Here is a 12,141-nt window from a genome sequence, read left to right on the forward strand (position 1 = left end):
TAATTTCTGTGAATGTTTTTGTACAGTGACCTGAGAATACTTTTGTTGTGAATTGTTATGCTGCCTTGAAGTCCAAGCCTCTCTTGAAAAAGAGATCTATGATCTCAGTGGGATTTGTCTGGTTAAATAAAAGTTAATCAATAAATAAATAAAACATGTTGCACATTGAGTCCTTCAACCTCCCTCCATTAAATAGTCTGTATTCATTCAGATTCTTAATTCTAAGATGTAACTGCTGAATACTGTTAAAGACCTTAGGTTTGGTTACTTTATTTATACCCAAGGGTAGATTTGTTTTGCAGTGGTTCCAAGCATACATATCTGTGCACACACACACACACACTGTAAAAAGTAAAAACACATTAACATACCCAGAACCATGTAATAATGCTCAAGGCTCCACACATAAAATCAAAGTCGGAGACAAAAAAGGAGAGTAAGACTTAAAAATTAGAATAAAATATACATAAAGTGTTAAAATAAAAATAACATTGGATTTCATTCAAATGAAATCTGTTAAAAAAACGCTGAGCTTGTTGGAGTCATTTTAGCTTGTTCATTTCAATAACAGCAGTTGGAAAAAAAATGTGTTTTTAAAATGTCTTGTTCTACATTTAGGGACTAAAAACCTCCATTCGAAGGGAAGAAGCTGAAACTCACTATGAAGGGGATGAAAATCATCTTTTAAAACAGGAGAAGCTATCTGCTATACCTGGCTGTTGTTCAGGGTTGTCCTCTAGTAGCTGATGCTTGGCTCCACCGTCGTTGGTGCCAATTCCCTTCTGTGCCTCGCTCATTGTATTGAAAGTATTTCATGCCTTCATTACAACCAGACTTGATTATTGTAACGCACTTCATGTTGGGGTTAGTCAGGTCTCCCCTTCACGTCTGCAGCATGTTCAGAATGCTGCGGTTCGGCTTTTAACAGGAACTCATAGGTTAGAGCACATTTCACCAGTTTTATCCTCTCTTCACTGGCTCCCTGTGTGTTCCATCCATCCAACCATTTCCTTTACCCGCTTCTCTATTCCGGGCTGCGGGGTCTGTATAGTTATAGAATAGATTTTAAAAATTTTTTAAAGACTTATAAATGCCTACATGGACTTGCACCGTCGTATCTCTCTGACCTCCTTCAGCCTTATGCTCCTTCCCGGGTACTGAGATCATCTGAGCAGATGTTATTGGTTGTCCAAAAACCAGGATGAAGCTCAGAGGAGATCAGGTTTTTCTGCTGTGGCACCTAAACTCTGGAACAACCTGCCCTCTGACATTAGACAGGCATCTTCACTTCCTCTTTTTAAATGTCTTTTAAAAACGCATCTGTTTTTACTGGCTTTTAATACAGTTTAATTTATGTTTTTTATGATACTCTTACTCAATTTGTTTTCTGTTTACTGTTTACATTTGTGTTTTTAATTTATTTTGTTTTAATCTCGTTCTATATTTGATGGTTGACGTAAATTGTGAAGCACTTTGGTCAACTACTGTTATTTTTAAATGTGCTATACAAATAAAATTGACATTGAGATTATGTGCCTATTCATCTTAATCACTATGATACCTGATAGGAGTTTCCATGTTGTACAGAGGCAGGTGATTGGCTGGGAGTTGGAATGAATTGCCCCTTTCTGGGGGTCTTTCATGATTAATACTGTCCAGCCTTGGGTCAACCACTCAGGGTGGGTCCCTCCCATTAGTATATATATATAGGTTTCTAATTTACTGTATATATATATATATATTATATGAGATGAAGAAGGTAGTCTTAAAAAGTGAAAAAAATAAAAGAAAAACTTTGTGGAAACAAACAATGTCCACATATATTTCTTAAAATATTTAATCAAAGATAACTTGGTGTGGGTGTTGTGTTTATGAGAAATGATCACCTGACTTAAAATAGGAGGTACATAAGCAAATAGAGAAAACCTTAAACCCAAATACAGACACCCGAGGAATGGAGATCAGATCTATCCTTTTTGCCCTGAGATTAGTTGTGAGTTTGTTCAAAGTGATAGCAGTGGTTGTCTTTGGTGGTTCTCTGGATGGTCTAAAACAAAGGACAGAGCCTTTAAAGGCTTTCAGTAGTGAGACTTCATCAGTGAAATGTACCCTGCAGAGTACTCCTCGTTTACCTGCATTATCAATGGATGGGGACTTTGTTATTGCAGGTGTTTTCTCAATTCACTCCAAACTTCAGACTTGGATTTATAACTACACCTCCAAGCCTGAACCTTTAAGATGCACAGGGAGGTCAGTAAGAAGGAGAAAGGGTGGCTAAACTTCAAAAGTGTAGAAAATTAAAAATTATGTGCTTTGTTGCAAAGTTTGTAGATATGAAGCAAATTATGTAATTTTTGTTCAATTGATCTTTTTATTTTGTTAAAGATTCACATGTGCTTTTTCTTTTCTATTTTATGTAAACATCATCAGTCTTAATTGGTTCTGTTCAGTCCAACAGCCCGGGAGGTGCGCTTTTCTCGCACAATGATGTTTGCTATTGAGGAAATAAACAACAGCCCAGAGGTGTTGCCAGGCATCAAACTTGGATATCAGATCTATGACTCGTGTGCCTCAGTGCCCATGGCAGTGCATGTAGCATTTCAATTCTTAAACACTAAGGACTCTTTGTTTTACAAGAGCAGCAATTGTTCCCAATCTGGTGTGGTAATGGCTGCTGTAGGTGACTCTGAAACCACGCCATCCATCAGCATGTCACACATCATCGGGTCATTCAACATCCCTCTGGTAAGTAGTCTGTATTTATTGAAAATTTTATAAAGTACCTGCTGATTTTACTGATCAAGACCTGTATCTTTTTATTTGTATTTGTATTTTCTTTTTGTAGGTGAGCCACTTTGCCACTTGTGCCTGCCTATCAGATAAGCAGCAATTTCCAAGTTTTTTCAGAACAATTCCCAGTGATCAATTTCAAGCTGATGCTCTGGCTAAGATGGTGAAACACTTTGGCTGGACTTGGATTGGTGCTGTTCACTCTGACTCTGATTATGGAAATTATGGCATGGCTTCGTTTCTTGATGCAGCAAAGAGAGAGGGAATCTGTGTGGAGTACTCTGAATCCTTCTATCGAACTGATCCACATAACAAGATCCAACAAGTAGCTGATGTTATTCGCAGGTTTCTAATTTACTGTTTTTTATTGTGTATGTTATATTGAAGTGTAACAAGAGAATTTAAACTAAATATAAGCCTAGATTAGATTAGAAATAAAAGTAGTAATACATGAAAAATAAGAATTATTATTATTTCACTATCAGAGCTAAAATGCATTAATTATTTTTTTTTTTTGCCAAGGCTTTAAAACAGTTAGTCCAATTATATGCCCAACTTTTATTTTTCATAGTTCTAGATACATTTCTTAAATATCAGTAAAACAAAATTTATATGAATAAAAGATAGTATTGTGTTTTTCAATGCCTTTGAATGTCTCTACAGGTCAACAGCGATGGTTGTAGTGGCTTTTTTATCCTTCGGAGACATGAAGGTCCTGTTAGAGGAGCTGGCCCAGGAGTCTTCACCTCCTCGTCAGTGGATAGGAAGTGAGTCCTGGGTAACTGACCCAAACTTAATGAGCTTCAGTTACTGTGCAGGAGCCATCGGAGTTGGCATTCAACAGTCTGTCATCCCAGGACTGAGAGACTTCCTACTGGATCTCTCTCCCAGTGAAGTAGCTGCCTCTTCTCTACTTACTGAGTTCTGGGAGGACGCATTCAACTGCAGCCTAAGAAAAAGTGAGAAAGTTATCAAAATAAATAAATAAAAAAAATCTACAACAAGTTATTTTTCTGTTGTGCTGTTTTGTTGATTGTCTGGCAGCAAATCTCAGTTACTTAAATAAAGTTGTCTACTCATTGTGACAGTAATATCAAAGCAGTTTATTTTAGTTTGTCTGTTTATTATTTTGATCTATCTGTTGAGTCTGGTAATTTAACCTGAAGAAAAAGCCAAGTACATTAACTCTAAGGTCTTAGAGTAATTTGTTTTTAACAGATTAAACAATTTCTTTCTGACACTATGTCTCTTTAGGTGCTGATTCCAACAAAAAAATATGTGATGGAACTGAAGATATAAAACAACTCAAAAACCCATACACTGAAACATCTCAGTTAAGAGTTACTAACATGGTGTACAAGGCTGTTTATGCCATAGCTCATGCTATTCACAGTTCTGTCTGTCTGGAAACAAGTACAACCACACAGTGTAATAAACACTTCAGACTGGATTCTAAACAAGTAATTTTAAAAATGTTACTTTTAAACTTTTCTTTCGTCTAAAGTCAGTTTACGTAAATTAACTGTTATTGGCCCCTGGTATATTTTGGTTTTCATTTCCTTCATACTCCACAGGTTTTTACTAAATTAAAAAAAGTCAACTTTTCCCAAAATGATTATCTTGTGTCTTTTGATAATAATGGTGATCCTGTGGCTTTTTATGAGCTGGTCAACTGGCAGAAGAGTGAGAGTGGAGTTATTGAGCTGGTAACAGTAGGATACTATGATGCATCACTGCCAAAAGGCCAAGAGTTTCACATCAACAGGAACATAACCTGGGCCGAAGGTGGCACACAGGTACAGAACCTAATTGTCATAATTTTGCAAATACTGATTTAGTGAATTTCCAAAGCAGTTTGTTACATTGTATCTGACTGGGTGACAGGTTCCAGTTTCAGTGTGCTCTGAGAGTTGTCCTCCAGGAACTCGGAAAGTGTTGCAGAAAGGAAAACCCATCTGCTGCTATGATTGTATACCATGTCCAGAAGGAGAGATCAGTAATACGACAGGTAGCATAAATAGTTTTTCATGCAATTCTCCATCAATACATACTGTATTTGACTGCTGATAACCTAATCTGATTTTTTTTTTCAGATACTCTTGATTGCTTCCCATGTCCCAGTGAATTCTGGCCTAATGCAGAAAGAAATGCTTGTTTCCTTAAACCTGTTGAGTTTCTTTCCTTTGATGAAGTCCTGGCAATCATCCTGGCTGCATTCTCTGTTATTGGGGCCTGTCTGGCCATCATGACAGCAGTTATTTTCTTTTATCATCGAACTACTCCAATTGTCAGAGCAAACAACTCTGAGCTGAGCTTCCTGCTGCTCTTCTCTCTGACTCTCTGTTTCTTATGTTCATTAACGTTCATCGGAGCTCCCTCTGAGTGGTCCTGCATGCTGCGGCACACAGCGTTTGGTATTATCTTTGTTCTTTGTATTTCCTGTGTTCTTGGAAAAACTGTAGTGGTTTTAATGGCCTTTAAAGCTACACTTCCAGGTAGTAATGTCATGAAATGGTTTGGGCCTCCACAGCAAAGAATGACCGTTGTGTTTTTTACTTTTATTCAAGTTTTAATCTGTACTATTTGGTTGGTTCTCAGCCCTCCTTTTCCAATGAAAAATCTGACCACATACAAGGAGAAGATCATCCTGGAATGTGCATTAGGCTCTGCTGTTGGGTTCTGGGCTGTGCTCGGGTACATTGGCCTGCTGGCTGTTTTTTGCTTTGTGTTAGCTGTTTTAGCTCGAAAACTACCTGATAATTTTAATGAGGCCAAGATGATAACCTTCAGCATGCTGATATTCTGTGCAGTGTGGATCACCTTCATCCCAGCATATGTCAGCTCTCCTGGAAAATTTACTGTGGCTGTGGAGATATTTGCCATTCTGGCCTCCAGTTTTGGACTGATTCTGTGTATATTTGCACCAAAGTGTTTCATTATATTATTTCAGCCAGAGAAGAACTCCAAGAAATATTTAATGAACAAAAATCCAATGTAAAATTACTAGACATCTTGGGTGAAGATGGCAAAATGATTACTGACAACAATTTAATGAAAGTTTAAACTGTTCACACTTGTTGAGGAAGGTTATGTAGTCTGTATTCTTCCCTTAGCAAATCATTCAGAACAAAATTTTCTATAATTACAGTTTGCTTGTTTTAGATTACCCTTAGCTCTAGTTTATTTAGCCTTCCCCCAACTTTATGCATTGGAACCTAAGTTTTATAGCACAATATGACCGTCTAAAACTCATACACAAGAATTAAAAACACAGTACTTTAAAGGGGGTGTTGATAAGTACAATATTATGAATGAAATAGGTCCAGTAATTTCATGGTAAAACGGGGTAATCAAGGGATACGTTATGAAATACTGTCATTTCTAAAATAAAGGCTCACATTTTTTGTTTACCATGGATGGAGAGGAGTAAAACTATTAAGATGACTTCCTGCTTGTAGAAAATCTAAAGAGAAAGTTTGCCTACAAAAAAGATGAATAAATACAAGTACTCTAGAATAAATGGTAAATAATTTTGACACAAAACAATTTCACATATTACTGTCCAATCACTGTCAGTGTAAAGGTTACTGCAGGACTTGTACAGCATATTTTTGTCATCAACTTGTATAGTGATGAAGATACATACAGCAATAAGCAAATATTGTCTTTAAAACTTGCAACTGTAATAAAGTCAGAGTATATGTGATATCCATTTCTGTTTTATTTCTGTGCAGATAGAAAGTACCATAAATCTAGAAGTTCAAACAATGAAAAAAAACAACAACAACAAAAAAACCTGCAATGGTCTCGTAACCTGTTTAGGGTGTACCTCGCCTCGCGCACAATGAGATTGGCACCTAAAAAGGAAAATGCGGGTAAAGAAAATAGACTGATGGAATATTTAGGATCTCAGAGATAAACTCTGGGAGAAAAAAATTAAAGAACATGATTACCAACATAATTACCACAACTGACATGTTTGACAAAGTTATTCAATATTGTTTGAGTGAGTAAGTCAATTTACAAAACCTGTCAAATAATTTAGAAGATTGGCTAAACCTTTAAAGAGTAAAGATATGAAGCTTACAGCTTACAACTCTTGAAACAATTCAATTACATTGTGTGAGAAGTTTGTGTAGCTCATATGCAATATAGCGTGTTTTACAAGATGCAAGATTTTATATATATTATAGTGGACTGTTTATTTTTATTTTATACAATTTATTTATTTAAAAAGTGCCATTTCACAACAAGGTTTTAGATTACTTTATACATAACAGTAAAGAAGTTAAAATAAATAAAAAGCAAATAAACTCCAAATAGATTTATATTGTATCAAAAGATAAACAAAAACAATCTATTAAATGCAAGTTTTGCAAAATGATAATAATATAAACAAATCAGACAAATTCTTAACCTATTTAAATCTAAACCTTTAAAAAAAATTCCAAACAAGACTTAAAAAAAAAAAGTGGAAGAGGTGTCCTTAAACACACACACACCCACATATATTATATATAATACATGTTCACTGCCTGCGGGCAATTTTTTTTACACGAATGACAACCTAACATATAAAAGAGGAGATACATAAACCAACAAAAACACTTTTGCATTTTAACAGAACACTTCGGAAATGGAGATGTCAACTCTTTTTATTGGCCTGAGATTAGCTGTAAATTTGTTGAAGCTACTAACAATTGTTGTCTCGAGTGAGTCTCTGGATGGTCTGAAACAAAGGATTGAGCCTATAAAGACTGGTGATGGTGCCAGTATTGAGGCTTCATCGATGAAATGTACCCTGCAGAGTACTCCTTATTTACCTGCATTCTCAGTGGATGGGGACTTTGTTATTGGCGGTATCTTTTCTATTCACTACAAACTGCAGACAGTGATTTATAACTACACCACCAAGCCTGAATCGTTAAGGTGCACAGGGAGGTTAGTAAGAGAAATAGTAAAAAAGAATGTTAGATAAAAATGAATGAAAATTATGTTATTTGCTGCAAAGTTTGCTTTTTATTGAAAGAAAAAACATTTATAATTGTAAACTTATTGTATTCCATCAAAATCTTATTTTTTCTATAGTTAGATTTATTTATTTTACTTTGCCATATAAAAAATTGAGTCATTATTTTGTCATGGTTAATTTGTATTTTTATGTTCCTAATATTTTGAGTATGAATTTAATTGAATTTAAATTTTATTTTTGAATTAACTAGTTCACACAAGCCTTTCATAAAAAGCTAGTTTAATAAACAAGTGTGTTGCAACATCAGTTAGAAGAGAAGACTGTGTGTGTTTTGTTGTTGGTGTGTTTGGTTTGTCTTTTAGTATTTTTCTGTAACTTTTATTTTATTATATGTAAAAGACAGCACTAATCTGATTGATTCTGTGCAGCATTGATGCCCGAGAACTGCGCTTTGCTTGTGCAATGATGTTTGCTATTGAGGAAATCAACAACAGCCCAGAGGTGTTGCCAGGCATCAAACTTGGATATCAGATCTATGACTCTTGTGCCTCAGTGCCCATGGTGGTGCTTGTATCATTTCAATTAATAAACGCTAAGGACTCAGTGTTTTACCAAAGCAGCAATTGTTCCCAGTCTGGTGTGGTAATGGCTGTTGTTGGTGAGTCTGGATCCACACCATCCATGAGCATGTCACGCATCATTGGATCTTTTCTTATTCCACAAGTAAATAAGATACAGTTTTGTAAAAGAAATTCAGAATAATTGCATTTCTGATTTTTTACAATACTTACTTTCAGTATAACTAAATCACTATGATTACTGGTTTATAGGTGAGCCACTTTGCCACTTGTGCCTGCCTGTCGAATAAGCAGCAATACCCAACTTTTTTCAGAACAATTCCCAGTGATCAGTTCCAAGCTGATGCTCTGGCCAAGCTGGTGAAACACTTTGGCTGGACTTGGATCGGAGCTGTTCATTCTGACTCAGATTATGGAAATAGTGGCATGGCATCTTTTCTTGATGCAATAAAGAGAGAGGGAATCTGTGTGGAGTACTCTGAATCCTTCTATCGAACTGATCCTCGTAGTAAAATTCAGAGAGTAGCTGATGTTATCCGCAGGTTTGTAATTTACTAATTTTGACTGTGCATATTGTGTGGATGTGGATAAACTAAAAAAACAAAACAACTAAAACAATTAACAATTTGGGTTTTAAAATATAAATATGACTGTGTAAACATTAGGCCAACTAAAATTTATGCAACGAAAATGTGGTATTGGTAAATATTTTAACATTTCTGTAGGTCAACAGCGATGGTTGTTGTGGCATTTATAGCCTCTGGAGACATGAGGGTCCTTTTAGAAGAGCTGGCTCGAGAGCCTCCACCACCTCGTCAGTGGATAGGAAGTGAGTCCTGGGTAACTGACCCACACATGTTTCAGTTCAGTTTTTGTGCAGGGGCCATTGGAATTGCCATTCAGCAAGCTGTCATCCCAGGGTTGAGAGAGTTTCTCCTTGATCTAACTCCTGCTGAAGTAGCTGCCTCTTCTCTTCTTATGGAGTTCTGGGAAGAGGCATTCGACTGCACAATGACAAAAAGTAAGAATTTTTATTAAGGCAAAACAAAGTTATCCACAGCTGTTATTATGTTTTGTTGTTTTATTGAATGACTAGCAGGTCCATGCAATTAGAAATTCTACATCTATATTAGGACCAGACAGTTATTTTATAAATACACTGGAGAAAAAAAAATCATAGACATATCCTGTATTTTTTTATGTTCTTAATCCCTTAGATTGAGTTCTCACACAATATGAAAGTAACATCAAAAAGATTTCCTGCTTGTAATTATAAAAAGTGTGATGAGTCGTATGTGTAAAAATTAGGCTCTTTATAAAAGCCTGATGGTAAGTTGTTTTTGACAGATGAAAGAGCATGTTTTTGTCATCATCTTCAGGTGCTGATTCAGACAAAAGGGTCTGTGATGGAACTGAAAACATAAAAACCCTTAAAAATCCGTACACTGAAACATCTAAATTAGGAGTTACTAACATGGTGTACAAGGCTGTTTATGCAATTGCTCATGCAATTCACAATGAAGTGTGTCAGGAAACAAATCTCACCACTCAATGTGACAAACACTTCAGACTGGAGTCCAAACAGGTTAGTGCTTATAAAAAAATGATTTCCAGTAGCTCAACATGTATGCTTTTAAAATGTTGGACGAAGCCTGATAATTTGAAAGCAATAAATGCTCTAACTTAAATAAAATTTGACTAGCCAGACTTATTTTCCCTTTTCTGCTTTATCGTTTAGATATTTTCAAGGCTGAAGAAAGTAAACTTTTCCCAAAATAGTTATCCTGTATCATTTGATGACAATGGGGATCCTGTGGCTTTTTATGAGCTGGTGAACTGGCAGAAGAGTGAGAGTGGAGTTACTGAACTGGTAACAGTTGGATACTATGATGCATCACTGCCAAAAGGCCAGGAGTTTGGGATCAACAGGAACATAACCTGGGTGAAGGGTGAGAAACAAGTAAGAGTCTACCGATAGATAAACGTTTATTTACATTCTTTTTCACAACTGCTTGTAAAATAATGGATTAACTTTGCATCTGTTTCTGTGATAGGTTCCAGTGTCAGTGTGCTCTGAGAGTTGTCCTCCAGGAACTCGAAAAGTGTTGCACAAAGGAAAACCTAAATGCTGCTATGACTGCATACAGTGTCCTGAAGGAGAGATCAGTAATACAACAGGTAACGTAAAATGTCTTCAACTTGTGAATAAAACATGAAAACATTTGAGTGCTAACAAACCATTTTGCTGTTTTAGATTCTCCAGATTGCTTTTTGTGTGCAAGTGAATTCTGGCCTAATGCAGAAAGAGATGCTTGTTTCCCCAAACCTGTTGAGTTTCTTTCCTTCGATGAAGTCCTGGCAATCATCCTGGCTACATTCTCTGTTATTGGAGCCTGTCTGGCTATCGTAACAGCGGCTATTTTCTTTCGCCACAGAACAACTCCAATTGTCAGAGCCAACAACTCTGAGTTAAGCTTCCTGCTGCTCTTCTCTTTGACTCTGTGTTTCTTATGTTCATTAACTTTCATTGGAGCTCCCTCTGAATGGTCCTGCATGCTGCGGCACACAGCGTTTGGTATCACCTTTGTTCTCTGTATTTCCTGTGTTCTTGGGAAAACTGTAGTGGTTTTAATGGCCTTTAAAGCTACACTTCCAGGTAGTAATGCCATGAAATGGTTTGGGCCTCCACAACAGAGGATGACTGTTATGTCTTTTACATTCATTCAAGTTTTAATTTGTACTGTTTGGTTGGTTCTCAGCCCTCCTTTTCCAATGAAAAATCTGACCACATACAAGGAGAAGATCATCCTGGAATGTGCATTAGGCTCTACTGTTGGGTTCTGGGCTGTGCTCGGGTACATTGGCCTGCTGGCTGTTTTTTGCTTTGTGTTAGCTGTTCTAGCTCGAAAACTACCTGATAATTTTAATGAGGCAAAGCTGATAACCTTCAGCATGCTGATATTCTGTGCAGTGTGGATCACCTTCATCCCAGCATATGTCAGCTCTCCTGGAAAATTTACTGTGGCTGTGGAGATATTTGCCATTCTGGCCTCCAGTTTTGGACTGATACTGTGTATATTTGCTCCAAAGTGTTTCATTATATTATTTCAGCCAGAGAAGAACTCCAAGAAATATTTAATGAACAAAGGTTAATTTTAAATTATCTAATATTTAAAAAAAAAAAGAAAAAATGTTTTATGCAATATAATTTTGATTTAATTGCTTCCATCTGATACAGAAGGTTTTATAATATTTGTTCTTCCAGCATTCCTTTTTAAGAGCCTACTTTTGAAAATATACATATTTGTCTTCTCTGCAGTTTGTTCATGATAATTTTTTAAAAATCAGGCTACCTTTACACTCCATGTCTTCATGCTCAGTTGTGATAGCAGGGAAACAAGTAAAAGGACAGTGGCACTCGAGGACCAGGGTTCCCTACCCTGATCCAAAGTCATTAGGGGTTTTAGGGCAGTTTGTTTTGGGGACAGCGACAATCACAGCGTCCTTCCAACATTTTGGGACATGCTGAGTCTGCAATGACCTGTTAAAGACAGCTGCAGCTGATCCAGAACAATGCTGCTCGTGTTCTTGCTATCAACCTTCCAGACCACTCAGGTCTTCTGGTTCTGATCTACTCTGCATCCCCAAAACCAGAACCCAAACATGGAGAAACAGCCTTCAGCTTGTATGCACCACAAATCTGGAACAAACTTCAAGAAAACTGCAAAACAGCTGAGACACTGAGTTTCTTTAAATCAAGGCTAAAACCCACCTGTTTAGAGTTGCTTTTGAACCATAATA

At 36.6% G+C, this 12,141-nt stretch overlaps 2 protein-coding genes across 2 annotated transcripts; both read left to right on the forward strand.

The window, feature by feature from the left end:
- Positions 1 to 1,953: 1,953 nt before the first annotated feature.
- Positions 1,954 to 5,788, forward strand: LOC108240858 (extracellular calcium-sensing receptor-like). Its single transcript, XM_017424656.3, has 8 exons — positions 1,954 to 2,250; positions 2,451 to 2,745; positions 2,846 to 3,135; positions 3,454 to 3,749; positions 4,045 to 4,250; positions 4,365 to 4,586; positions 4,675 to 4,798; positions 4,884 to 5,788. Exons 1-8 carry the CDS (start codon positions 1,955 to 1,957, stop codon positions 5,786 to 5,788), a joined length of 2,634 nt encoding a protein of 877 aa, XP_017280145.3. The 5' UTR covers position 1,954.
- A 1,791-nt stretch (positions 5,789 to 7,579) lies between these two features.
- Positions 7,580 to 11,493, forward strand: LOC108240859 (extracellular calcium-sensing receptor-like). The gene is made up of 8 exons (XM_017424657.1): positions 7,580 to 7,731; positions 8,191 to 8,485; positions 8,593 to 8,882; positions 9,066 to 9,361; positions 9,720 to 9,925; positions 10,079 to 10,300; positions 10,395 to 10,518; positions 10,595 to 11,493. Exons 1-8 carry the CDS (start codon positions 7,580 to 7,582, stop codon positions 11,491 to 11,493), a joined length of 2,484 nt encoding a protein of 827 aa, XP_017280146.1.
- The last annotated feature ends 648 nt before the right edge of the window (positions 11,494 to 12,141 follow it).

The sequence above is a fragment of the Kryptolebias marmoratus genome, linkage group LG2, assembly GCF_001649575.2.
Source record: "Kryptolebias marmoratus isolate JLee-2015 linkage group LG2, ASM164957v2, whole genome shotgun sequence".
Lineage (NCBI taxonomy): Eukaryota > Metazoa > Chordata > Actinopteri > Cyprinodontiformes > Rivulidae > Kryptolebias > Kryptolebias marmoratus.

Bases quoted from the DNA above. Each gene is read 5' to 3' on its own strand.
- LOC108240859 (XM_017424657.1), top strand. From the start codon at position 7,580: ATGAAATGTACCCTGCAGAGTACTCCTTATTTACCTGCATTCTCAGTG. The intron at 8,486-8,592 runs GTAAATAAGATA...ACTGGTTTATAG, and splicing joins GATCTTTTCTTATTCCACAA to GTGAGCCACTTTGCCACTTG. The intron at 8,883-9,065 runs GTTTGTAATTTA...ACATTTCTGTAG, and splicing joins GTAGCTGATGTTATCCGCAG to GTCAACAGCGATGGTTGTTG.
- LOC108240858 (XM_017424656.3), top strand. From the start codon at position 1,955: ATGGAGATCAGATCTATCCTTTTTGCCCTGAGATTAGTTGTGAGTTTG. The intron at 2,251-2,450 runs GTCAGTAAGAAG...GGTTCTGTTCAG, and splicing joins CCTTTAAGATGCACAGGGAG to TCCAACAGCCCGGGAGGTGC. The intron at 3,750-4,044 runs GTGAGAAAGTTA...ATGTCTCTTTAG, and splicing joins CAACTGCAGCCTAAGAAAAA to GTGCTGATTCCAACAAAAAA.